General features: G+C 35.2%; 1 protein-coding gene across 6 annotated transcripts in view; it reads right to left on the reverse strand.

Annotated features, from left to right (window-relative positions):
- The window catches only part of DDHD1 (DDHD domain containing 1), a 72,287-nt gene that overhangs the window by 15,315 nt on the left and 30,425 nt on the right, over positions 1–26,547 (reverse strand). For all 6 annotated transcript variants that reach the window (XM_081155879.1, XM_081155878.1, XM_081155876.1 and 3 more), the window contains 6 exons: positions 26,137–26,265; positions 24,883–25,030; positions 17,578–17,684; positions 11,691–11,797; positions 3,189–3,451; positions 1,697–1,772 (listed from right to left, as the gene is read on the reverse strand). In XM_081155879.1, coding sequence (XP_081012005.1) covers positions 1,697–1,772; positions 3,189–3,451; positions 11,691–11,797; positions 17,578–17,684; positions 24,883–25,030; positions 26,137–26,265 — 830 coding nt within the window. The remainder of the gene's footprint in view (positions 1–1,696; positions 1,773–3,188; positions 3,452–11,690; positions 11,798–17,577; positions 17,685–24,882; positions 25,031–26,136; positions 26,266–26,547) is intronic.

A 26,547-nucleotide genomic window follows, 5' to 3' on the forward strand; every position in this document is an offset into this window, starting at 1 on the left:
GAAGTGACGTGTAAAATCAAGAGAATGGGTAAGATTGCTTAGTAAGTGCACAGAATAAAATGGCTTTAGGTAGAACTATGGGGAATGTCTACATTTGATTAGCAGGCAGAGGACAAACTACAAAAGGGAGAGTGAAAGGAGAAAGAGAACCAGGGAAATGGTATCATGGAAGCCAAGGGAGGAGAGGGCTTCAAGAAAAACAGGGTGGTCAGGGCACATACAAGAGTCAGCCAAAGAATGCATGAATAAGTGGGACAACAAATCAATTCTCTCTCCCTCAAATCAATAAAATAAAATAAAAAAATAGAAGACTTTATATTTTCTACCATATCAATTCTATGTATTTGACACTGATTACAAGTAATAATTGTGGTAGAGATAGAACGCAAATTCCAGGTGGGGATGATTCCAAAGACCATATTTTTATGGCCTTTAAATGTATGTTATAACTTTACTTATGGCTTTTAAATGTATAAGTTTAAAAAGAACATTCACAAGTCGTGAAGATAGGTTCTATAAGAAAATTCGTAATGTTTTATTTTATATATTTTTCAATTCCAATTTACATTCAATATTATTTTGTATTAGTTTCAGATGTACAGCATATTGATTAGACAATCGTATACTTTACAAAGTGTTCCCCCCAATTCTTACTATTTAAAAAAAATTCTGCATCTTTCCATTACTTACCCTATATGTTAAGTTCCTGTGATTTAAAAAACACAAAGATCTTAGGAAGAGATAATATAGTACACTAGATACCGGCATACATTCAACAGAAGAAGTATTAGGAAACGCATGCCATACTCCATTTAATATTACAAACAAATTATTTTTCACCCATAGGCTATGTTCTTTTCAACAGTCAGGTGAATGTTGACATCTCTCTGTCACTTTTATTCTTCTAAACCACTGCTTTTGACAGCTCTGTTCTAATGCTCAAAAACCCTGAAAAAGTTCCCATTGCCCACATCCAATATAAGTTCTTTATTTCTAGCTCTTCCTGCTCTTTCACAGCCCCGAGTCCTGTACATTCCAGCCAAACTGGTTTGCTCACCCTGCTCCAAACTAACCACGTGTATCCCATCTTGTGCTTTGGTTATAGACTTTTCATTGACTGAAATGCAAGCTTTCCATCCCCAGAATCATCAGTGCCACTTCCACATTTTCCTTACCACCTACAAATAGCTGGTCACCAAGGTTTGTTAATTCTAAATACTAAATATTTCCCAGATCTGTCTCTATTTTCCCCCCACTACTTGAAATTATTTTGTGTTTCCTGGAGGTACTATAAAGCTATATCCCTCCACACCTTTATGTTCTTTCTTTTACAAAGAATAGCATTTTTCCTTTCCTCAACTTGGCAACATTCCAATTTACTGATAACAAGTACAAATGTCATTCCTTTGTAACCCTTTATAGCCAAAATTAAAGCCCCTCTCTCGTACACACATCATTCTGCATACTTCTAATAGCACCAACAACACTGTTATATATCCTAAGGGCTGGAGAATGTCTTATCCATTCTTTTCTTTGTAGAATACAGAAACTAGCAGTGTGCAACACACATATGTTCAATATATATTAATTGGAAAAAACAATAATTTAGATTTAATTTGAATCCTAATGTCATGCTTCAAATGCTGTTTGGAAAAAAGTGAGACAGATAATGAAAATCTCATCAGTCTTTCTTTACCTTAAATTTTAAGGCAGGTGTTTGTATCATAGACGATGCCTTCAATCCATGTAGCCGTTCTTCTATTTCTCTCAGCCTAGGAAACATTATAAAATTATGTACACATTTGTATTTATTTCATAAATATTAGATGCTCACTAGTTCACTAAAGTATAAAGAAGAAATTAAAGACCCATTATTTAATCCCTTAGATTAATCCCTATTGATAATACTTAATAAACGCACCTGCTGTAGTATAGAAAGTCTCTAAAAGTTTATAAAATGATTAGTAAAAGTACCCCAACTCTTCATAATACCTGCTGTTAGTAGCTTTTTTGCTGTATTCTTTAGTAAAATGTGGGGCAAATAAAAGCATATGTAGATTTTTATATCTCCTAAAAAAATCACACCAATGCTCACACTATATACATTGTTCTATGCCATTCTTTTTTCTATATTTAATCATGAGTCTTAGAGATCTTTTCACTTGTTTCCTGATCTACTTTTTTGTAACAGCTGTGTAATAGTCCATCACACAAATGAACCACAATTTATTCAACCCTTCTCTTCTAGTGAACATTTGGGTTATTTCGATTTTTTCCCATTACATGTTCCATATCTACTTACATTTAATAAACAATAGAACTAAGGTTAAAAAAGGGTGCAGTTCATTTTATAAGACTGTTGAAAAAAATTTTTTTTGGATTTTGTATCTAAAATGCTGTTCTGAGGCTTGCCAATATGACATTTTCTTTCAAACCTATCAATTATTTTGCCACTGTATACTTTATGTGTCTAAAATCTTACTAAATTTTATTTAGTAAGATTCTAAATAAAATCCTTAAACAACTTCCATAAGACTAAAACAAACCTATGGCTTCCTGAGTAAAAATTTTAGTCAACTAAATTGGTTTTTATATAATGCTAACTATCCAAACGAGTGACTTTTCACTGTTCTATTAAAATCGATTGGATAGTCATTAAGAGGACAAAGAAGAAAGAGCATGTAATTACAGATGAAGATAGGGATGTAGCAAACTAAATGATTGTATCCACAAGGCCACAAGTGATCACATAATTATAAAATCTGTCAAAAATAGATTTGCCAAGAAAAAAAGGGCTTGAAAATTATTTCCAGAACAGTAAGAAAGGTAAGGGCACATCTCTAAGATTAGTAAAACTACAAAGGGTTATAAACTGTTAAATATTTTCAACAAGGATTCTGCACAGTGACTCAGCTGGAATAAGTTTTAGGTTTCACTCCTAATAAATTGTGAAGAATAGATAGAAAGAAAAAGAGGCAGGTGACAAAACTATTTATTTTATGCTATGGGAAAAAGCATATAATTAGCATGAAAACAGTCTCTTCTTGATGGGGCATGTTATCTAATAATCTTTGAACCCTGAACAATGTATTTTTCCTTTATCATGAAAATCTTCAAGTTTTCTCCTAAGAAGTCCAGTAATTCCATGAAGACATTTTCAATTGTTTTAAGAGACTAGGGTATTTTACCGTCGTTTTGTTATGTAGAGTTCATCAAGAAGGTGGCGTTCTTCATAGCTCATCCATCGTTCATCTGGCAACTCTTCTTCCTTCTGCAGCAACTGTTCATAGAGTCGAACTGGATTCCAGCCAGTCATTATGTCGTAAGTGATTACACATCCCAGTGAATGTGACACTATTGAGACTTTACCCCCTTTTTCTTCAAAGTCTGGATTCCGAGAACAGAAAAGGGAATATAATCGATTCAGCTCTTGCTGAAGGCCTTTAACTAGCTGTTTGAAATAAGAGAACATTATCATATTAATCACTGACTACTACGAACTTTATTTCTAAACTCAAACACATTAAGAAAGAAAAACACATATTACTGGCCAAATATACCTAGGTTATTAAAATTAACTCAGGTGCTTCAAAACCTTTCAGGAAATGAAGATATATATTACTATAACCCATATCATCATTAAAGAATAAAGGCAGATATTACCCATACAGATCCTTTCACAGTCCTTAAACCAACTATATATATGAGCCAGCCGTTCCACAGATTAAGAAAAACAGTTCCATGTAGATGCCAGTAAGATTTTCAAAGAGCCCCTGGAAATTACTTCTTCACTGCAACTTACATACAATTCTAAATTTTTGTTCCTTGCAATTTTTAGGCCATATCTGGGTTTATGATAACAGGTATACTAACACAGTATATATGTTATTACACTATGCATTTAGATAAGAATAATGTAATGAAATGTCACTGTACAATTAAAGAAAAAGCTAACATCTATCTACTTGATATTCCAAAATTCCCAAAAGCTGGTAATATAAATATGAGTAAGAAGTTGTTTTATACGGCTGGAAAGCAGAGCTTTTTAAGGTTTAGAGGTTAATGATGTGGGACGTATCTTAGTCATTTTTCTTTGTAAAACTGTTTTCTTTGAAATTTAGCTCTAACAAACATTGCTGAAATGTGCCATAAAGTCAGAAGAATAAGGTTCTTACTCAGATCCACACTGGTTCCTGGCCTGAGTTTTAAGGTAGTTCTCTATTCTTTGTATTATTGCTGACTACTACAATTAATGGTAAATTTCCTGTCAATTTCTCATTTCAGTATTTCTTATGCCAGCTGTTACTCAACATACAAATATTAGTTGTGTGTTGCTTCCATTTTCAGTCTTATTATTTTGTCTCAAGGACATCTAGACTCCATCAGATTTTACTGAACATTCTCTACCTGCTGACATAAACTGAAAATCATTTGAGCATTCACGCGTAGCAGGATTAGCAGTGACGTGAATGAGGGCATGGTGTTCTCTTTGCTGACATCTGAGCTCTACAAGCTACACTGAGGGTTTGGTTAAAGCTACTGAAACCACGTATTGAGTCTGATGAAATACATTCAGCCAATGAAGGAAGAGAAGGACAAGATGAGCTGGTAGCACGTGGAAGGATGATAAGCTGCCCTTTCTCCAGGGAGGAATGCAAAAATGCTACTTCAATTGGACATTTTAACTTTTTTTCTGAGGAAACGCAAAAGAATCCCATGCCTTAATGCAATGTTTTTCCAACCTTCAATGTGCATCACAGTCACCTGGAAGGCTTGTTAAATACAGATCACTAGGCTCCACCCCAGAGTTTCTGATTCAGCAGTTCTGGGGGTCACACTTTAGGAAATACTGCTTTAGTGGCAAATGCATATAAAAGCCCTGTAAAATGTGGGTCATAGGTAATTCCAGTCAACATAGTTTCAGGAGTAGGCAGTGTGATATGAAAGTACATGCTCTGTTCAAAGTGAGCTATAATTTTCCTGATGTACAATCTAAAGGTGTAGAAAAGCTAATGTTTAGATAAAATAAGTTCCTTTAAAAGCTACATTTGTTAATAGCTTTTATTTTTGAAGGCCTGGTTTTAAGACTCATACCATGTAAGTCTAAAACACTAAAGGATACATACTTAAGTACTCTGGCAAAAGGTATCTAATTGGTTTGTTTTTAAAAATATCAACCCCCTCTAAATGCTTTAATAAGTCATCCACTCAGCAGCAAAAGGAAAAATCCACCTCTCTGTTGTATCCAAAGAGTCTACTCTCATTAGATTTTTTCTAATTAGGTTTCCTTTCTCCCATCTGATCCAATTACATTCTCCTAGCTAGGATCCCTGTTGTGACCAAGCATATTCATTTGGGGTATCTGGATCAAGATTAATGATACATCCTGTACTCTTAATTTTATTAGCTCTACAATATTATCTAATCAAGTCAGCTAACCTCTTACAAAGTAGGCACTGGATGGCCTTTCAAAAGCTTAAGAGTTTCTAAATCTCGTAACCACTGCCTAAAAGTTAAAATTTACGAAGGAAATCAACCCAAAAGGAAAAAGCTCAGCATTTTAAAGAGAAACTCCAAACACATAAAATATGGCTGATGAGTATAATTAACCCTTTGTCTTCCCTGCTTCAGGAAATTTTAATAAGAAAAATTATTTAGATAGTTTTAGTCATATATATATCAATTAAACAATTCTTTCAAAATTACAGTAAGTCTCTTAATTACAACAAAACTCAATTAAACAATTTTCAAATAGCAATGGCAAGATACTGCCATGACAATTTTCTTTATAATTCTTCACTTTTAAAAGCCATTGAAAAGAGAGTTCAGTTGTATGCAAGAGATACAGTTCTCTCTGATTTTTCATGCTACTTTAGTTAAGGCTGAATAAGGCACAAGGGCTCTCCAATGATGTTCTGAAAGTCTGATATTAGTTGTTTTAAAAACTAGTCCTCAGGAAGTATGACCTGAGAAGTACTGATTCATACAAAAAACTTTTTCCCTAACGATGGGTTTTCAGTGATTATTTGCACAATCATGAGTTAGGATCCTCCCATGAGCACCTCAGAATCTCCAGTGAAAAGGGACCTCGGAGGTGATCCAATTTAAACTGCTGTGAAGGGAGGAGTCCCTCCAGTAGTCCCCCTGATAAGCTGCTCAGCATCCACCCCAGTGAGTATCTCTACTCTACAGTGGTCATTTCTACTTAAAATATTTGTTTGTTTTATTGAGATATATAATTCACATATAACATTATATAAGTTTAAGACATACAACACGATTTGATATATGTATATATTGTAAAATGACCAGCACAATAAAGTTTAAAGCCCATCACCTCACATTATTTACAAACTTTTTTCCCTTGCGATGCTTCTTTTTCAAGGCAGCTTTAGTTATTACAAAGTCCTTCGTTAGTAAACAAATGTGTTCCTTTCCATATTTTCTTTCTTTTTGTTGTTAATCCATACCCGAGGATATTTTTCCATTGATTTTTAGAGAAAGTGGGAGGGAGGGAGAGAAACATTGATGTAAGAGAGACTCATTGATTGCCTCCGGCACACATCCTGACCGGGCTGGGGATCGAACCTGCAACCCAGGTGCGTGCCCTTGACTGGGAACTGAACTCGATACCCTTTGGTGCATGGGCTGACGCTCTAACTGCTGAACACTGGCCAGGGCCTTTCCATATTTTCTATTCACTGACACTTATTTCACTTTCTACAGTTAAAAAAATAAGTCTATCCATTTTTTAAAAATGGTAGCCCTTGAAATAAAATAAAGACATATATACTTAATCAGAAGATGAAAAGCTAAGGACAAGGAAGTACACTGGAAACCATATATACAGAGTGGGGCTAAAGTAGGTTTACAGTTGTTCATATAGAAAATAACACAATAATTAATAAAAAATAATACAAGAATAAACTGCGCTTCGTGTACTCAACAACTGTAAACCTACTTTTGCCCCACCCTGTTTATATGTATATCTTTAGTCCTCATGGCAACCTTTATCTGCCACTTATTTTATGTCCATTTTCTAAGTGAGGAAACTGAGAAAGTTGATCTATGGTCACATAGCTACTTAAGTGTCAGGTTTTGAATCTATTTGACTCCAAAACCTGAGTCAAAGGGGAAAAAGAGGAAGGGGAAAAAGGCTTTCATATGCCTGTCAATCAACCCAACAAGGTTCATCCACCAGGCATGAATGAATCTTGAAGAACTGCGGGCTGTTATTTATCACAACTTCCTTAAGAAAACACATACTGTTGAAAAATAGTTTATTCTAAAATACTGCCTAATACCAATTTTGTACCAGATGGACTTTGATTTATAGAATGAGTTTTCCTTTTTAAAAATAACGATTTTTTGCCCACTTCCAAGTTTTTCTTGTTTTTCACAATGCCTTAGCAATGTTCCCCGAACTTCTCTTATGGTATCACCTGGGAAACTGTTCAAAAGACAAACCAAATACACAGGCATGCCCTGGTCAGTGTGCTCAGTGGTTAGAGTGTCAGCCCTCGGACCAAAGGGTCATGGGTTCGATTCCTGGTAAAGGGCATGTACCTGGGTTGCAGGTTCCATCCCTGGCCCAGTTGGGGGCGTGTAGGAGGCAACCAATTGTTGTCTCTCTCACATCTCTTTCACATCTCTCTCGCCTCCCTCCCTCCCTCTCTCCCCCCCCACATCTCTCACCTCCCTCCCTCTCTCTCTCTCTCTTTCTCTTCCTCCCTCTCTCCCTCCTCCCCTCCCTTCCCTTCCTTTCTGAAAATCAATGGAAAAAATATCCTTAGGTGAGGATTAACTAAAAAAACAAAACAAAACAAAAAACCCCAAACCAAACAAACACAGGCTCTACCTTGGACCCGCTGACTTCCAATCTCCAGGGAAGGGACCTGGGAAACTTTCTGTCATTTTCTTAACTCTCTATTTATTTGAAAATAATTTCAAATTTATAGAATGTTGCAAAATAAAAATAGTACAATGCTCTTACATGTACCTTTTACCCAAGATTCACCTATTAGCACTTTAGCCTATTTTGGCACTTGTTCTGTTTCTATAACACAGCACGCACACATGCACACACGCACAACTTTTAAAAAAAAACATTTGAGGATATATTACAGATGTCATGATCCTTTACATCTAAATACTTCAGTGTATATTTTCTAAGACTAGGAATATTCTCCCCCATAAACACTGTAGTTATTAACTTCATAAATTTACTTTGATAAAATATTTCATCTAATCGAAAATCCACATTTAAATTTTGTCAGTTGATTTAATACCATCCTTGTAGCATTTTACCCCACCCAGTGCAGAATACAGTGCAGGATTCGATGTTGTACTTAGCTATCATGTCTCTTTAGCCTCCTTTAATCTGGAACATTTTCCAAAGTCATATTTTGTATTTTATGATTTTGACGTTTTAAAAGAACATAGTGCCATCCTACTTTTTAATTAGAACTTCCTCCTTTTGTGTGTATGTGATGTTTCCTCATGACTGGAATACTGCATAAATGATGCTGTGTCCTGAGTGTCCCTCAGTAACACCCAGTAAAGGTGTCGCCTGAGTTCCCCACTCTATATCTTTTCTCATTTTTTTTTTTTTTTAAATATATCTTTATTGATTTCAGAGAGAGGAAGGGAGAGGGAGAGAGAGTTAGAAACATCAATGATGAGAGAGTCATTGATCGGCTGCAGCCCGCAACCCGGGCATGTGCCCTGACTGGGAATCGAACCCCGATCGCCTGGATCCTAGGTTGATGCTCAACCGCTGAGCCACGCCCAGCTGGGCTCTTTTCTCATTCTTTAATAAGCAGTCTATAAGAATACACATCAAGACCATGCAAACATCATGTTCTCATCAAAATTTTGCCCTCAATTTAGCATCCAAGATGATTCTTGCCCAGTCCTCCCTTATTTGATCCTACCATGATAGCTGCAAATTAAGGATTTTACAACTCCAGCATTCCCTCCACATTTAACAGTAAGCCCTTGGCATTCTACTGTAAGCAAAGGACCTCCCTTTCCCCGTTTGTTTATCTATTTATAATCAATATTAACTTATGAATTTTTCAATGATTTAGAATTCCCTTATTATATTAGTCTTGTTATAATTCTGTATTAAAAGTACTACTAATTCCTTACAATAAGTAATAATTACTTAATTATTTTGTGTTCAAATTGTTCCAGATTTGGCCAGCGGGATCTGCTTTTTCAATCTGACTCCTGACCTTGTAACCTGCCCCTTTATTCTTTTGAGCATTTTTCCTACTTTTTGTCATAACAGGTTGTTTTAGCTTCAACTTGTACCTATCTTGTCCCAGCTCTGGGACCAGCCATTTTTTCCAAGTAACTCTAGTTCTTTCTGGTGGGGAATACTAAGGGAAAAGATCTGGGTTCTAGTTGTGTTCATTAGATTGGGATGTCTGCTTCTTGGACCTTTCAGTGCACAGAATTAGGAAATATATAGATGTGTAAACAATATATACTTAAATACATAAATACACACACATTTTCAAATCATAAATTCACATTAATACCCTAAATTCCAAAGTTCCCCCATGGGGTTCCTTTATGCCTGCATTTTTAATGAGCCCCCCAAGTGATGTTCTAATTAGGGATGTTTGGGAAACATTGCTAAAGATTGCTGATGAATCTCAGCCACAAGTTCTCAGTGCTTTTCCATGAAATTCAACTGAATCAAAAAACTAATTTAAAACAATGGGTGTTCTCTTTCCACTTCCCTCATTCTACTAAATATCTATCTTATTGACATAGAAGCATGGAACAGACTGAGGGATCTCAGAGGGAAGGTGGGGTAAGGGGAACGGGTAGGGAGAGATTAAAGAACTTATATGCTTATATGCACAACTTATGGACACAGACATTGGTATGGGGAAGGCCTGGGGGTGGGGTGGATGTGGGGTGGAGGGGATCAATGGGGGGAAAAAGGGAACATCTGTAATACTTTCAACAATAAAGATAAATTAAAAAAAAAAAAAGATATCATGCCCAGCCAGGTGTGGCTCAGTGGTTGAGCATCGACCTAGGATCCAGGAGATTGAGGTACGGTTCCTGGTCAGGGCATATTCCTGGGTTGCGGGCTGGATGCCTAGTTGGGAGCGTGCAGGAGGCAGCTGATCAATGACTACTCTTCATCATTGATGTTTCTATCTCTCTCTCCCTCTCCCTTCCTCTCTCTGAAATCAATAAAGAAATATTAAAAAAAAAGATCATTACACACACACACACACACACACACACACACACACACACACACCCCTTATTTAATTCCATTCTGAGGATAATTATCCTTAAAGATTATAAGAGTAAAATAGAAAGTGACCACTTTCTTAGTCATCATTAGCCAATGGCCAGAGCTTTGAGTCTGCCACTTTTCTCTTTCTAGTTTTTGTTGCTATTCATGCAAACTTAAAACTTAAAAAAAACACCACCATTACTACTTTTGGGGAACACATCTCAGTACATTTTTAGCCTTGAACATTCAAAATACCTTCTTAGGAGTACTACCAAAGACATATGTGTCTGTAAGGCATATATATACATGGGGTGTCTGTGTGTGTGTGTATAGTAATGCTTTCAACCATTCTCTTTTCTTTTTTTCCTTCTCACTGGTTTCATTTGCAATACTACAGTTCACTTTTCTAACCTTTAGGGCACAGCTAACAATGCCCACTACACACTATACAGAATTATGAACATGTGTATTATTAGTATTCTACTTCACCAACTAAGCCTTCCTAGGCTAGAATTAGGTTCAAAACAGCAGTTCTCCTTGTAGCTTCTTTTACTATTGTAATCAGATCAAGGCAGATCTTGCCCAATACAGGTGCATGGCGATGAGGGGATATAGAAAGAGGAATGAAGAAAAATCCTAAGGAAATGGTAGCCAGAAGAGAAGGAAGTTTCAGTGGCAACTAACCAAACATATTTCTGTAGCTATGTAAAGGATATCCTGGATGGAGTCAGGCAATGACTTCCAATGAACAAAATCAGAAATGGATTGTCTTGGAGCAACACAGAGCAACTCTACTGGTAATTACTCCTTACACCCCCTTCTCCATCTTTCAAATAAGGATACTAATCATACCTACTTCATAGGGTTCTGAGCAGGATTAAACAAAGTTAATACATGTTAAGTAACTGACAAGGTTATTCCTATAGAACAGAATTCTTTTTCTCTTACTAATAAAGTGACAAAACGCATTGGTAGATTCTCTCATCCCTCTAAAAAACTTTCAGCTCTTATCCCCTTTAGGGTTATCTTTTGTGATACATAAGCAACATTACCGTTTACATGAATCCACTCCAGAAACATGAATAAAAGCAAGTCTATTATAAACAAATAATTTGAAGGAAATTTCTAAAATTCTTTAGTGAGAACAACAATCATAGATATAATTAATCAGATTTATGAAAACTGTATTTTTCAGAGAGCTATTTTCTAACCAATCTTCCACTTCCAAGATTACTCATTTTATTAAGGGTCCAATGTGCAGTTTGAAGATGATCCAATTCACTATTAACACAGGCTATTTACAGATTAATGGATTCTCATAATTTCTCATTTGTTTGTAAAAATAGCATAAAATGTTAAAATTCAGGACACATATTCTATAGCTCTAAAAAATACCCAAAAGCAACAAGATAATCATGATACTTACTTCATCTCTATAAAGTGGGCTAGTATAATACATTATGTCCATTGCACTGCTGTTCAACATATCCCTTAAACCTCGTACTTTGTCAGGAGTAATGGAATCAACAGTGTCTACAAATAAAAAAAAAAACAAAACTTACAGAAGGTATGTGTTTTAGGGAAAAAATAAATTGTGAAAAAAGTTACATTCCCTAAAACAACAGCTCTTTAAGTAAACATTTCAATCTTCGAGACTGGCTTTGGATCCAATGATCCTTTCCTTCTTGTAAAATATAGCAAGAAAAAAACAGTAAAAGACAAAAGGGGACACAAGAAGAGAAGGAACAGTAAAGGATGAAGGCCATTATCAAGTCTATAAAGCCTGGCCATTTTTTGTATGTACTGGCATGTGCATGACACTCAGAGGTACCCAGAGCAAAATCAGGACATCTCTATTCCTGGAACAAGTATTAAGAGACACAATCTGACTCTTTCTGCATCTCCTTTTCTGTTTCCTTTCTCTTCTTCTTTGGAATATGCACCTTGGGCCTGGCAATCCCCATGTGGAATGCCTATAGGCACTGGTGGCAAACCAGCAACAAATTAAAGTTTCCTTACACTTTACATTTATCTATCATTAGTGAAACAAAGATCCTATGAGGAACAGCTATCAAATTACAAATATGCACAATGGCAAATCGGCAATGCGCATCTGCAGTAAACAAGATAAAGTTGGTGTAATTTACTTTAGGAAAAAACCTGTTACATAACCTGCATTGCAAATGCGTGTAGCTTTCTCTGAGTTACAGTTAACCTATGGAAATTATACCATGAGAAAACTATTCTATTAATGCCAAACAAAACGATTAGAGATGCAGAAAAATTTGCATTTCTTATAGAAATACAAAGAAGTACTATGCTTGGCTGAATATCATGACTTGAAAGCACAAGGTAGGCAAGGGAAGACTTGCCTAGTACAATTTCTAGTACAATTGTCTAGTACAATTTCTTTTATCTTCACTGCACTGGTTTAAATTATTTTATTTTTATTTTTTTTCCACTTTTATACAATCTAATAATGACTGGAAGGCAATGATTCAAGCAAAAGCCAGAAGTGTTTTTAAAGATTTAAAAGGGAATACTGTTGCTATTCATGGGTAGCACAACATATTTATAGCCTGTGCCTATTTTTAAACTGTAAAAGTGAAAGGTGTGACTACCATGCTGATACAAAAAGTTTAAATGTCATTTTAATGAACTTCCAAAAAGATTTTACTGTGAAATACACATACAGACAAAAAAGATATTACTACCTAGCTTAATATTGCCAGGATCTCTGAAACCCATATATATCCCTAAATGATAACACATCCCCAAAAGTAACCACCAATATGAGATTTGTGTTACTCACACTATTGCTTTTCTTTATAGATTTCCTTCATGCCCATTAATATTAATAACTTTAGCCAATTCTGTACCATTTATTGTGTACCTGAGCCTAAATAATTTATTTCATTTTGCTGCTTTGAACACTGTGAATCGAGTTATTGTCCACGGTTTGTTTCACCTTCAGTGTTGTGTTTCTGGGATTCATCAGTGTTAATGCATTTAGCTGTAATCTGTTCATTCCAAGCTATACATATCTCACAATTTATCCATTTTCCTTTGAAAGACATCTGAGCTGTTTCCAGTTTTTTTGCTAATATAAAATATGCTCCTAATAACACTGTTGTACATGTTTCCTGGTGCACATGTGTAAGATTTTCTTTAGGGCACATATATCTAGGAGTGAAAGTGCTGTGCCACATTCAACTTTACAAGATAATACCAAATTGTCCTCTAAAGTGATTGTACCAATTTATATTCCCACTAATAGTGAATAAGAATCCTCACTGCTACACAGCCTCACCTTATATTTTTGCTAATTGATGGGTGTCAATGATACTTTATTGTGGTTTTAATTTGCATTTCCTTGATTACTAGACTAGTGAGATGTACATTATATATAGTATGTAAAATACATATTTAAAAATATTAACTTATAAAACACATAAATATGATGTGTGTATATCTTTCTCCATTTAAGTTTTCTATTTTTTATTCTGTATATTTAAACTTTGGTGGTTCTATCTGTTGCTTTGTTGCAGCATCTTTTCCCAGTTTGTGGTCTGTCTTTCACTGTTTATGTCTACGTAGAAATAGAAGCTCTTAATTTTAATCAAATTTATCCATGTTACTTCGTAGTTGTTTTTTTCTGTCTTAAGGAAATACCCTCCTATATTTTTTCTGATACTTTTAAAAGTCTTGGCATACATTGTCCTTGATGTATTTGGAATGTGAGGTAGGGACTGTTTTTACTTTTTTTCCCCCCATAGGATAACTGGTTACCAAGCACCATTTATGGAACAGGCCATCCTTTCACCAATGATCTGCAATGTGAGCTCAGTCATATATCAGGTTTTCAAACTAAACGCAGTTCTATTTTATGGAGTCTCTAGTCTGGTGCACTGGCCTATCCTTGTGCCAATACTAGATTGTCTTAATTAAAATAAAATGTTACATAATAGGTCCAGCTATCTACTAGAACATGACTCCCCTCCTCCTCCTATTGTTCTGTATCTTGGCTATTTTGGGGCCTTTGCTCTTTTATAATAATTTGAGAATCAGCTTGTCAAGTGTCATGAAAAACTCTGTTGGGATTTTGATTAGAATTGCATGAAATCTATAAATCAATTTAGGAGAATTAACATCTCTATAATATTGAGTCATCCAATCTAAGAAAATTATCTTTATATTTACTTAAGTTGTATTTAATACCCTATAACAGTTTTTTCATTTTTAATAAATGTACATATTTTATTATAATTTCTAGGAAATATATATACACACACACATACACACACACACACACACACATATGGACTGATTTTAGAGAAAGGGAGGGAGAGGGAGAGAAACATTGATTGGTTTGGTCCCCCAAGTGCTCCAACCAACCAGGGATAGAACCTGCAACCTGGGTATGTACTCTGATGAACTGAACCTGCCACCTTTTGATGTACTGGACGACACTCCTACCAACTGAGCCATACCAGCTAGGGCAAAATTTTATATATATATATATTTTAAATATATCTTTATTGATTTCAGAGAGAGGAAAGACGAGGGAGAGAGACAGAAACATCAATGATGAGAGAGTCACTGATGGAGCCCGAAACCTGGGCATGTGCCCTGACCGGGAATCGAACCCTGATCGCCTGGATCCTAGGTCGACGCTCAACCGCTGAGCCATGCCCGGCTGGGCCAAAATTTTATATTTTTTAAACTATTTCTAATTGTGCCGGCATGTAGAAATGTAATTATTTTTATAAAGGGTGGGGCAAGAGTGGGTTTACAATAGATCTTCTATTTCACAACCTTGATAAGCTGTCTTATTAATTCTAATAATTTTTCTATATATATTTAGTACATTCTGTGTAGACAATTATATGGCCTGCAAATAAAAAACACCCTTTCCATTCCTTAAAACTATTATTTCTTTTTCTTACTGTACTGGCTAAGACTTCAGGTAGAATATTTGTTAAAAGAGTGACATCCTTACCTCTTCCTGAGTACAATGTTTGCTATAGGTAAATATCTTTTATCATTATTTAAAAATTTACAAGCAGTAAAATTAACTCTTAGTTTTAATGCATATATGGTTTTACATCACTATCACCACGATAAAGATACAGAACTGTTCTATCACCTCAAAAAACTCCCACATGCTGCCCTTTTAAATTCAAACCCTTGCCTTCCCATAAACCCTGGCATCTACTGATCTGTTCTCTGTCCCTATAGTTTTGCCTTTTCCAGTATGTCACATAAATGGAGCATAAATTATGTAACCTTTGAGATTAGTGATATAATAAGAAACATATATTTATACGTTTTGTACCCAGTTTCTGACACAAGATTCCTAAAACCCTTGTATTTTCCTGAGTGATAGAGGGTGAGAGGTATGTCTTTTATTATTCATAATAAGCCTCTTTTAATTATACCTAAGCTTATGTTAATGAGGTGACTCTTGGAGGGTGGGACTGGTTGCCAGAGGAACCAACCAAGTAATTAATCGAGGGTTGAACTTCCTGTGCCATTCCTTCACCTCTGGGAAGGGGAGAGGGGCTGGAGATTGAGTCAATCGGCAACAGTCAATGATTTAATTAATTATGTCTACATAATGGAACCTCCATAAAAACTTTAAATAACAGGGTTTGAAGAGCTTCCAGTCTGGTCAACGCATGGATAAACTAGAAGGGTGGTGTACTCGAGGGGACATGAAATCCCCACACCTTGCCTACATAGGGCTGTCCATCTGTATTCTTTGTAATATCCTTTAGACATGTAAATGTAAGTAAATGTTTCCCTGAATTTTGTTAAGTCATTCTAGTAAGTTATTAAACCTCAGGATGGGGTCATGGGACCCCCCAATTTATAACAGGCGAGAATCTGGTACTTGTGATTAGCATCTGAAGTAGGAGTCATCCTGTGGTCCTGTGCCCTTAATCTGTCTGCACTATGTCTGAGTAGTGTCAGAACTGAGTTAAATTGTAGGACACCCAGTTGGTGTGCACTAAGAATTAGACAATTGGTGGTATGGAGATAGTCACACCCCAACCCCCTTATTTGGTGTCAGAAGTATTGAAAATAGAGAGAAGCGGCGGTGTTTTTCCTTTAGCTTCTTTCCCTCAGCATAATGCCACCTTTAAGATTCTATCCTAATAATTTAAACCTAACAGAAAATTACAAACTCTTGGGGATTTTATTAAATGTAAATTCATCCTTGTTGTTTACATTCCTGAGCAGCCTAAGGAACTTACCTGGATGAATGGGAAAAGCCCAAAAGATAGTGTTTGTACACTAGAATTTACATATGAGCTGTTGCTGCTGAGAAGTCTTCTTTGATCACTAGCTTTTTGTTTTAAAGTTATTACAATTTTTGATGCCATTTTGGTCTACTAGCTATAACCGACATTCCTATGAGACAGAATCACAGACTTGGAAGAATTCCTGGAAATAGTCCAAGGATGCTGTTTAGCAATGTGATGAGTAAGCACTCTGGCATCAAACAAACCTAGACTCTGCTTGCTATTCTTGGTTAAATTCCCCTTCTAATGAGTTTCACTTTCCTTAACAGTAAAATAGAGAAAATGAAGAAGGTATTCATACATTTGTGAGAAAGTTAAATGAGATATCCTATGAAAAATGAACTGCAAAGTGCCAAGCACACAGTAAAGGCTCCACAAATGGCAGCTGCTATTGTATATAGTACAACTCTTTTTCCAGGTTATGTAAATAGCCTAAACATTCTATTTTAATGGTTTTCATATTAAAAGGATGCATTTTGTGTAAAGATATGCATATTTTGACTAACAGATCTTCAAGGAAGGAAATAAACATGATTTTACTTAAATATTACCAGGCGAGGAAATGTAGGAAAAACAACAAAAGAAAACAAAAAAGGAAAATCATCAGGAAGAAAATGTAAGCTCATAAGGAATTGTGACAATGTTTCAATAGTACTGACAAGTTAGGTGGCTCCATAGCACCAATGGATAGATAGTGCACTGGACTTATAAAAATATTGATGAACTACTTTTTTGTCAAAAACTTTAGAAAAACATTTTGTTCCCTCCACATACCTCCCACTCCCACCCCCTAATCCACAGAGGGCATGTATGAAAACTGCTATCTGTGAAATCTACATGGTGCTCAATATAGAACTATTTTTAAAAATCAATGAATTTTATTTTCTAAAGTAATCTAAAACAAATAGTGAATATACCTCAAGGCAACTAAATTAAAGACCCTTTGTTCCCAATGAGCATTATTTTGTTGCCACTGGCTAAATCAATTAATTTTTAAACATAATGTACCTCCATCAAGAGCGAGTTTTGACCTCCACTCAACAGGCAGAAATTCAACATGTGTTGCATGGTTGGAAAAATGCCTTTCTTCTATTTTTCTAGCAGCTTCTCTCATCCTAAAAAAGCAAAAAACAACATCAAAACAAAACAAAACTTAGAGTAAATTCACAAATGTATTTATATGGCATAATGTGCCTTTAATTATAAGACAATTGCTTAAAACTACATCCAGTTATGTTTCAATTACCACTACACTATACAATAGTTCATTTCAAAGCATATTTCAGTAATGCCAAATGTTCCTTCATATTTGGTCCTATCCAAAATGTCCAGGCTTAAGAAAATGTTGCTGGGTTTAAACAGCCCATAACGTTTATTTATGCTTTTGGTTTATAGGATTATTACATAAAAGATACTATCATGCTTCATTGATCCAATAATTGTGTTGTGGTTGTATGCCAATAATATCCCTTCCTGCACAGGTAGCCTAGCTGGTGATGGCACATGGGGTTAGGCAGATGGGTCAGCATGGACCACAAGTCTCAATGGGTGTTTTGGACAGGAGCAAATACCAAGAATCGTTGGGTGTGGACCAAATGTCTCTATGGATGTTTTGGACAGGACCAAATGTCTGCTAATCTCATGGATAGCACAACCACAATCAAGATACAGAATAATTCTATCATCCCCTCAAATTCCTTTATAGTAACACCTTTCCCCCATAATATATTAAATACCAGACAACATATTATTTCATCTGTAGTTTAGTATTTGTTTATAAAATGCAAGGAAAACAAAACCTATTCAGTACTATTATTTTAAAAAATTTAATAATTCTTTATTTTCAGCAAGTATGTAGTTCAGTGGTCCCCTTTTCCCAGTTAGACTATAAATGTTAGTTTATAACAACACTAAAAATATTTTTTTACACTTGTTTAAACTGAGCTCCAAATACAGCCCAAGCATTGTAATTGGCAGATGTCTTAATCTACAGGTTCCTCTCTTTTGCTTTGTAATTTTTTTATATGCTGTAGTTTCTCAGAGTCTGACTTTTAATGACTGTATCTCCATGGTGTTATTTAACATGCTCTTTGTCCTCCATTTCCTGTAACCTGGTAGTGAGATACAGGGGTTTGATCAGATTCAAGTTCTGCTGTTTTGGCAAGACTACTACTCCATAGGTATAAAAATCTGGTTTTCTATCTTTTTGGTGATGTTAGGAGTTATGATGATCACTGATTAGATCCATTAGTTTATTATGGTTGGAAAAAGATGCTTCTTAAATGCTATCATTCCTTATACTTCTAAAAAGAAATTTCCTCACATCAGATATTTGGCTGTTTTGTGATACAAATAGTTTCTCAGAAAAGGCAAGATAAATGGTTAATGCTTCCCTTTAATTAGCAATTTTCAAAAATACTGAGTTGTTAGGTTTTATATATATAAATATTTTTTTAATCCTCACTGGAGGATATTTTTTATTGATTTTTAGAGAGAGAGGAAGGGAGAGAGAGAGAACTATCAATGTGAGACAAACATCGATGAATCAGTTGCCTCCTGCACGCACCTGGACTGGGGATCACTGAACCTGCAACCTAGGTATGTGCCCCGACCTAGGGAATCGAACCCAAAACCTTTTTGGTGTATGGGATAATGCTCCAACCAACTGAGCAACCTGGCCCTGGCAGGTTTTATATTTTTTGACATCATTACTAACTCATAGACTTAAAAATACCTGAAGTGTTTAAACTCACTGTAATTATCATTCTTGTCTCCCTTTTTGGTCAGTGAGTCTCTTAAAGTTGGCTTCTGTGCCCTTTTGACACAACCTTACTAGTTTTGTTTCTTTTTACTTTATTTATTTTTAATCACTACCTGAGGACATGCTTAGAGGAGGGGGGGAGAGGGAGAAGAGGGGAGAGGAAGAGAGGGAGAGAGAAGGGGGGGGAGAGGGGGGGGAGAGGGAGAGAGAGAAACATTGATCAGTTGCCTTCTGTACGTGCCCCGACCGGGGACTGAACCCGAAACCCAGGTATGTGCCCTGACTGGGAACCAAACTGGCAGCCCTGCATTGCACAGTACGACCCTCAACCAGCTGAGCCACTCCAGCTCGGCTGTTTTTTTTTTTTTTTTTTTTTTTTTAACAATTCAGTGGCTTTCAATATATTCACAGAGTTGTACAACGATCACCACTACCTAATTTCAGAACACTGCCATCACCCCCAAAAGAAACACCATCCACATAGCAGTCATTCCCCATACTTCCTTCCCTCAGGCCTTGGCAGCCTGTCTCTATGGATTTGTATATTCTGGATATTTCATATAAATGGAACCATACAATATGTGGTCTTTGGTCTGGCTTCTTTCATTTAGCATGATGTTTCAAGGTTCGTCCACATTGTTATCATGAATCAGTACTCCATTGCTTTTTATGGTGGAATAATATTCCATTGTATGAATATACCACTTTTGTTTATCCATTCATCAGCTGATGAACATTTAGACTGTTTCCATTTTGGGGGCTATTATGAATAATGCTGCTATGGATATTCTTTAAGTTTTTATGTAGATGTTTTCAATTCACTTGGGTATGGATGCAGGAGTGGAATTACTATGCTAGCTCTACATTTAACTTTTGAGAAAGTGTCAAACTGTTTTCCAAAGTGGCTGTACCATTTTACAATCCCATCAGTGAAATGAGGTATTTAATTTTCCACAACCTTGCTAACACTTTTCTTTTTGATGAGTCATCATAGTGAGTATGAAGTGGTATCTCTTTGTGATCTTGAACTGCATCTCCTTATTGACTAATGATATTGAGCATCTTTTTAATGTGCTTATGGGCCATTTGTATATTTATTTGGACAAATGTTTATTCAATTTCTTTATCCATTTAAAAAATTGGGTTATTTCTTTTACTTGAATTGTAAGAGTTCTTCAAATATCCTCGATGCTAGGCCCTTATACATAATTTGCAAATATTTTCTCCCATTCTGTGGGTTTTCTTTACTTTTTGTTTTTTTTAAATTTTTAAAAAAATATATCTTTATTGATTTCAGAGAGAGGAAAGGAGAGGGGGAGAGAGAGAGAGTAACATCAATGACGAGAGAGTCACTGATTGGCTGCCTTCTGCACGCCCCCGACTGGGGATCGAGCCTGCAACCCAGGCATGTGCCCTGACTAGGAACTGAACCCCGATCCCTGGATCCCAGGTCGACGCTCAACCGCTGAGCCACGCCCAGGTTTTCACTGAAGAACAAAAGTTTTAAATTTTGACAAAATCTAATTTATCTATTTTTTTTTCTGTGGCTTCTAGTTTTGATGTCATATCTCAGAAACCATTGCCTAATCCAAGGTCATGAAGATTTGCTCCTATGTTTTAAGAGTTTTATAATTTTAGCTTTTATATGTAGGTCATTGATTCATTTTGAATTATTTCAGTACATGGTGTGAGGTAGGGGTTTAACTTCATTCTTTTGTATGTGAATATCCAAGTGTCCCTGTACCATTTTTTTTTTTTTTTAAAATATATCTGTATTGATTTCAGAGAGAGGAAAGGAGAGGGGGAGAGAGAGATAGAAACATCAATGAAGAGAGAGTCACTGATCAGCTGTCTCCTGCACGCCCCCAACTGGGGATCGAGCCCACAACCCGGGCATGTGCCCTGACTGGGAATCGAACCCCGATTGCCTGGATCCTGGGCCGAAGCTCAACCGCTGAGCCACGCCCGGCTGGGCCCTGTATCATTTCTTAAAAGGCTAGTCTTTCTTCATTGAATTGTTTTGGCACTCCTGTCAAAAATCAAATAAACTCTCAATTCTACTCCATTGATCTATGTCTATCTTTATACCAGCCAGAACCACAATGTCTTGATTAATGTAGCTTTGTAGTAAGTTACAAAATTGCGAAGTGTAAGTTCTTCATCTTACACTTTTATTACTTGTCAAGACAGTGTGGGCTGTTCTGGGTCCCTTTTTTTAGCTTGTCAATTTGTACAAAAAAGACAGGTGGAGTTATGATGAATTTGTAGATCGATTTGGGAAGTACTGCCATCTTAAAAACATTAAATCTTCTAATGCCCAATCATAGGGGCCTTTTCCATTTATTTAGCTCTTCTTTAATTTCTTTCAGTGATGTATTATAGCTTTCAGTATGCAAATCTTGCACTTCTTTTGTTACACTTATTCCTAAGTATTTTATTCTTTTTGAAGCTATTGTAAGTGGAAATGCTTTCTTAATTTAATTTTCAGATTGTTCATTGCTAGTGTATAAATAAATTGATTTTTGTATGTTGATCTTGTATCCTGTAACTTTGCTGAGTTCATTTATTAGCCCTAATAGTTGTGTGTGTGAATTCCTTAGGATTTTCTGTATATGAGAGTATGCGATCTGCAAACAATTTTATTTCTTCCTTTCTAATCTGGGTGTCTTTTATTTCTTTTCCCTGTGTAATTGCCCAGGCTTAATTTAAACCTACAGTAGAAGGTTGAACAGAAGTGGTAAGAGGGAATACTTTTGTTTTGTTCTTGATCCTGGAAGAAAGCTTTCAGTCTTTTGTTATTAAAGTATAATTTTAGTTGTGGACTTGTAGATAGCCTTTATCAGATCGAGGAAATTCCCTTCTATTTCTAGTTAAACCACATGTGTCTATTTTTCCTTTTGTTCTATTAATGTGGTGTAGTACTCTTGGTTGAGTCTTTTAAATGTTGAACCAACCTTGCATTCCTGGGACAAATTCCACTTGGCCAGAATATATAATCCTCTTTACATGCTGCTGGTACTTTGTTGAAAATTTTTGTATTCATAAGTGATATTTACTTTTATTCATAAGGTCCATAGTCTCCTTCCCCCCCCTTGTGATGTCATTATATGGTTTTGGTATTAGGGTAATACTGGCTTCAGAGAATGAGTTGGGAAGTCTTCTTTCCTCTATTTTTTGGAGAGTGTGAAGAATTGGTGCTAGTCCTGCTTATAATGTTTTGTAGCATTCATGGTAAAGTCATCTGGTCTTGGGCTTTTTAGTGTTTTTGGAAGAAAGTTTATTATTAATTCAAATACTTTACTTGTTAAAGGCCAATTTGGATTTACTATTTCTTGTTACTTATTACCATATCAGTTTGTTAGTTTGTGTCTTTCTAGAAGTTCGTCCATTACATCTAGGTTATCTGATTTGTTGACACAGAAATGTAAATAGTATTCCCTTATAGTAATGTCCCCTCTTTCCTTCTTGATTTTAGTAATTTGAATCTTCTCTTTTTATTCTTAGTCAGTCTAGCTAAAGGTTTCTCACTTTTGTGAATCTTTTCAAAGAACCACAAAAAAATAGATTTCTTCACTGTTTTACAAATGCATAGTTTATCATCATATTAATATAGTTGTAGTTTATCAACCAGTCTCTTACTGTTGAACATTTAGGTAATATCCTATTATAAGCAATGCTGCAATTAATAGCCTTGTGTATATATCTTTTCGTATATCTTTAACTCAGAAGCAACTCTGCTGGGTTAAAGGAAAAATGCATATATAATTTTGATGGATATTGCCACATTTTCTCTCCTTCACTGCTTTTCACTAGCACTATAAGAATGACTATTACCCACAGCATGGCCAAAAGAGTATACAGTTAAATTTTGGGTTTTTGCTAATCTAATAATCAAGAAATGGCAGCTTATGCAATTTTAATATACATTTTATGAGCATGGTTGAATATTTCCTTTCCTGGGAATGGTTGGTCAAATCTTTAGCTCATTTTTCTGTAAGGTGGTTAGACATTATTTCTTTTATTTTTAGAAGTTCTATATATATTAGGGATATTAACTGTTCATCTATGATATAAGCTGTACATGTTTTCTCTAAGTTTGTCTTAATTTTTTGCCATATAGCTTTTTGGGGATGATCTAATATTTGTCAATATTTTTCCTTACTGCCTCTGGATCAAGCCATAGTTAGGACAGTTTTCTCTATTCCTAAGGTGCAGAAGAATTCAAACTCCCCTCAACCCTATCTTTTAAATCCATAGTTCTTGTATGGTTTCATTTCGTATGTTTATTTGTGATCTAACTGAAATTTATCTTAGTGTGAAAAAGAAACCTCATTTTATTTTTATCTATATTGTTATCTAGCTATCCCAATACTATTTTGTTAAAAAGTCTTTCTTCATTTTAAATTTATTTTAAATGGCATTATTTACAATATAATACAGTTGACCCTGAAACAACACAAGTTTGAACTGCTCAGTTCCACTTATGTGCAGATTTTTTTCAACTGACCTGCACAGTTCAAATCCATGTTGTTCAAGGATCAACTAGTGGTTGGGAATCTTCCTACATGGAGGGCCAACTATAGTTACACACAGATTTTCAACGGCAAAAGATGTCAGAGACCCTAACCCCTGTGCTGCTCAACGGTCAGAGGCCAACTGTAATATTTTATTGATTGTATATCCCCAAAGTTGTTATTTTAAAAGGTCTAAATACATTCTGAATTACCAAAAAGTAAATCTGCTTCCCTTATTCTCACTGAAAATAAAAAAGATAGCGAAAACTTCAGACTTGAAGGCAGGATCTCTCTTACTACCTATGGAGTCTAAAAGTACCCCCCCTCCTTTTTTAAACAGTAGACACTCAAGTAATGGTTACAGATACATTTTTTTAAGTTTCTTTGTCATCTTCTCAAATGTTTAGTATTAATAAGTATGAGTATATACAACAAAAAACATACTTTGATTTCTATTATTCTACTCATTAACTTTTGATGGCTGTACAGTTCTATATATTTCATAATGACATAATTATTAGGATGTGTTATCATCTGAATTTACCAAAAAAAAGTTCATTTACACTAGTGGTTCTCAACCATGGACATTTTTTTCCCTCCAGAGGCCACCTGGCAATGTCTGGAGACATTTTTGGTTGTCACAACTAGAGGTTCTATTTGCTCTAGTGGTAGAGGTCAGGAATGTTGCTAAGCATCTTACAATTGATAGGTCAGCAACCCATAACAAAGAATTATCTGGTCAAAAATGTAAATAGTGATGAGGTTGAGGAACCCTGATTTTGAGTTACAAACTCAGAAACACTATATTTGCTTAAAATACTGTCCTTTTCTACAGTAAACTTACACAATCCTATACTCTAAGCATTACATAGTTCTCAAAAGCAGATACTGATTAGGCAAGCAGGCATGTCTAATGAATCATGTAGTTGTAATTATCTGGAGACTCTAAAAAAAAGGAAAGTAAAGATGAAAGAAGATAGTGAGGAACAAAGTTTGGATTCTAGACTAGATGGAGAATGTATTCATCAAAGAACTCACATGGCCGTATTTTTGATAATTCTTCCTTGGTCCATCTTCTGACCAATGCCATGCACAACAAATACAATATGTGTAGTCTGTGATGGCTTGTCTTCTAACGTGGCTTCTTCTACATAACCTCTATGAAGTCTGGTCCCACTACTTGATGCTGTAAAAATATTATGACTCTAAGTTTACAGTTTATTCCAAAAAATAGCATTCTCATAATACATTGGAAAAAAAATAAAGAAAATATTACTAAAAAATTTCACTGGGTTGGGAAGGCATAAAATTTGTAAAATGATGTATATTGATTGGCTCTGATATGAAGTGCTAAATTGGACAGGACACCAAAGCCAGAAACCATAAGGAAAAATAAAAGGATGAAAGGAAAAAAGGAAGGAAAGAAGGAAGAATTGAACACATAAAAATTTTAAACTTCTCTATAAAAAAAAATACCAGGAAGCAAAAATAAAAGATGAATAACAAACTGGGAAAAATTTTACAAAATATTATGCACAGTAAGTTAATTACCTGAGTATACAAAGAGAGTTTACTTATCAAAAATGAAAGGACAACCATTCAAGTAGCAAAACAGGAAAAAGATATAAGGTAATTCACAGAACGAATACAAATGACTAATGAACATATAGAAAAATATTCAAGCAAACTTGTTATCAAAGAAATTAAAACAAAAAATGGGATAATAAAATTGTATCAGATTTGGGGGAAATTTTTTTTAAATTTATTTTTTGATAATGCTATCATATCTTCCTCAGGTACCATTCCCTCTTTTCTTTCCTTTAGTCTTTAAAGAGTTGTCTATTAGCCCTGCCTCCACTTCCTCATCTTGTACTTAAGCTTCAACCCATGCCACTTTGGCTTTTGCCCCATCAATCCATCTAAATCACCAATGACTTCTATTTCATTAAATCCAATGAAAATTTTCAGTCGTCATCTTCCTTAATATTATGTTGCCATCACTATGTTTTATTTCCACACCAGTACCTTGTGTTTGACTGCTTTTATGCTTTTAGGAGTATAAAAGACATTTATAAATCTTGTCAGATCATTCTAAATATATAATTACTCACTGATGAATACATGTCAACTCAATCACCTTAATCAAAGTTTCATTTAACAGGGCAGTAACTGTCATTAAATATAATACATATTTAAAATATGCTAAAAATAGAATTTGAATAGCCTATTCTAAACATAAGAGAAAAAGATTCCCCAAGTTTTGACAACTGAAAGTAATATTTAACAATTTACCTTTAGAAAATCCCAGTTTTTGGGTAACTGTTCTTGCAATTTTAGATGTTGTTGCATCACTATAAAGATATACTTCATCCATACTGTGCCAGTCCACATGGTTTCGACTCAACTTGAAACTATGAACAGCTGTTGCAAAAAGGAAAAACTAATTTGAAGGACTCCAAGACAAACCACATTTGTGTAAAAAATTATAATACACAGATTTTTGAATCCACATTTGGACTTAGTTCAATAAAAAACTATTTCATTGAAACACATATTGATGCGAAGCAAGTAATGGATAGGGACTTTATTTTATAAATGATTAACCATGCTATATGAATGACAACTTGTAACAACACAGAATAAGTAGCTTAACTGCCATAATTTAACCTCTAACATGTAGTTAATGTGTTTTGATGATTAAAG

This window comes from Miniopterus schreibersii (genome assembly GCF_964146895.1).
Source record: "Miniopterus schreibersii genome assembly, chromosome: 1".
In the NCBI taxonomy this organism is placed as follows: Eukaryota; Metazoa; Chordata; class Mammalia; order Chiroptera; family Miniopteridae; genus Miniopterus; species Miniopterus schreibersii.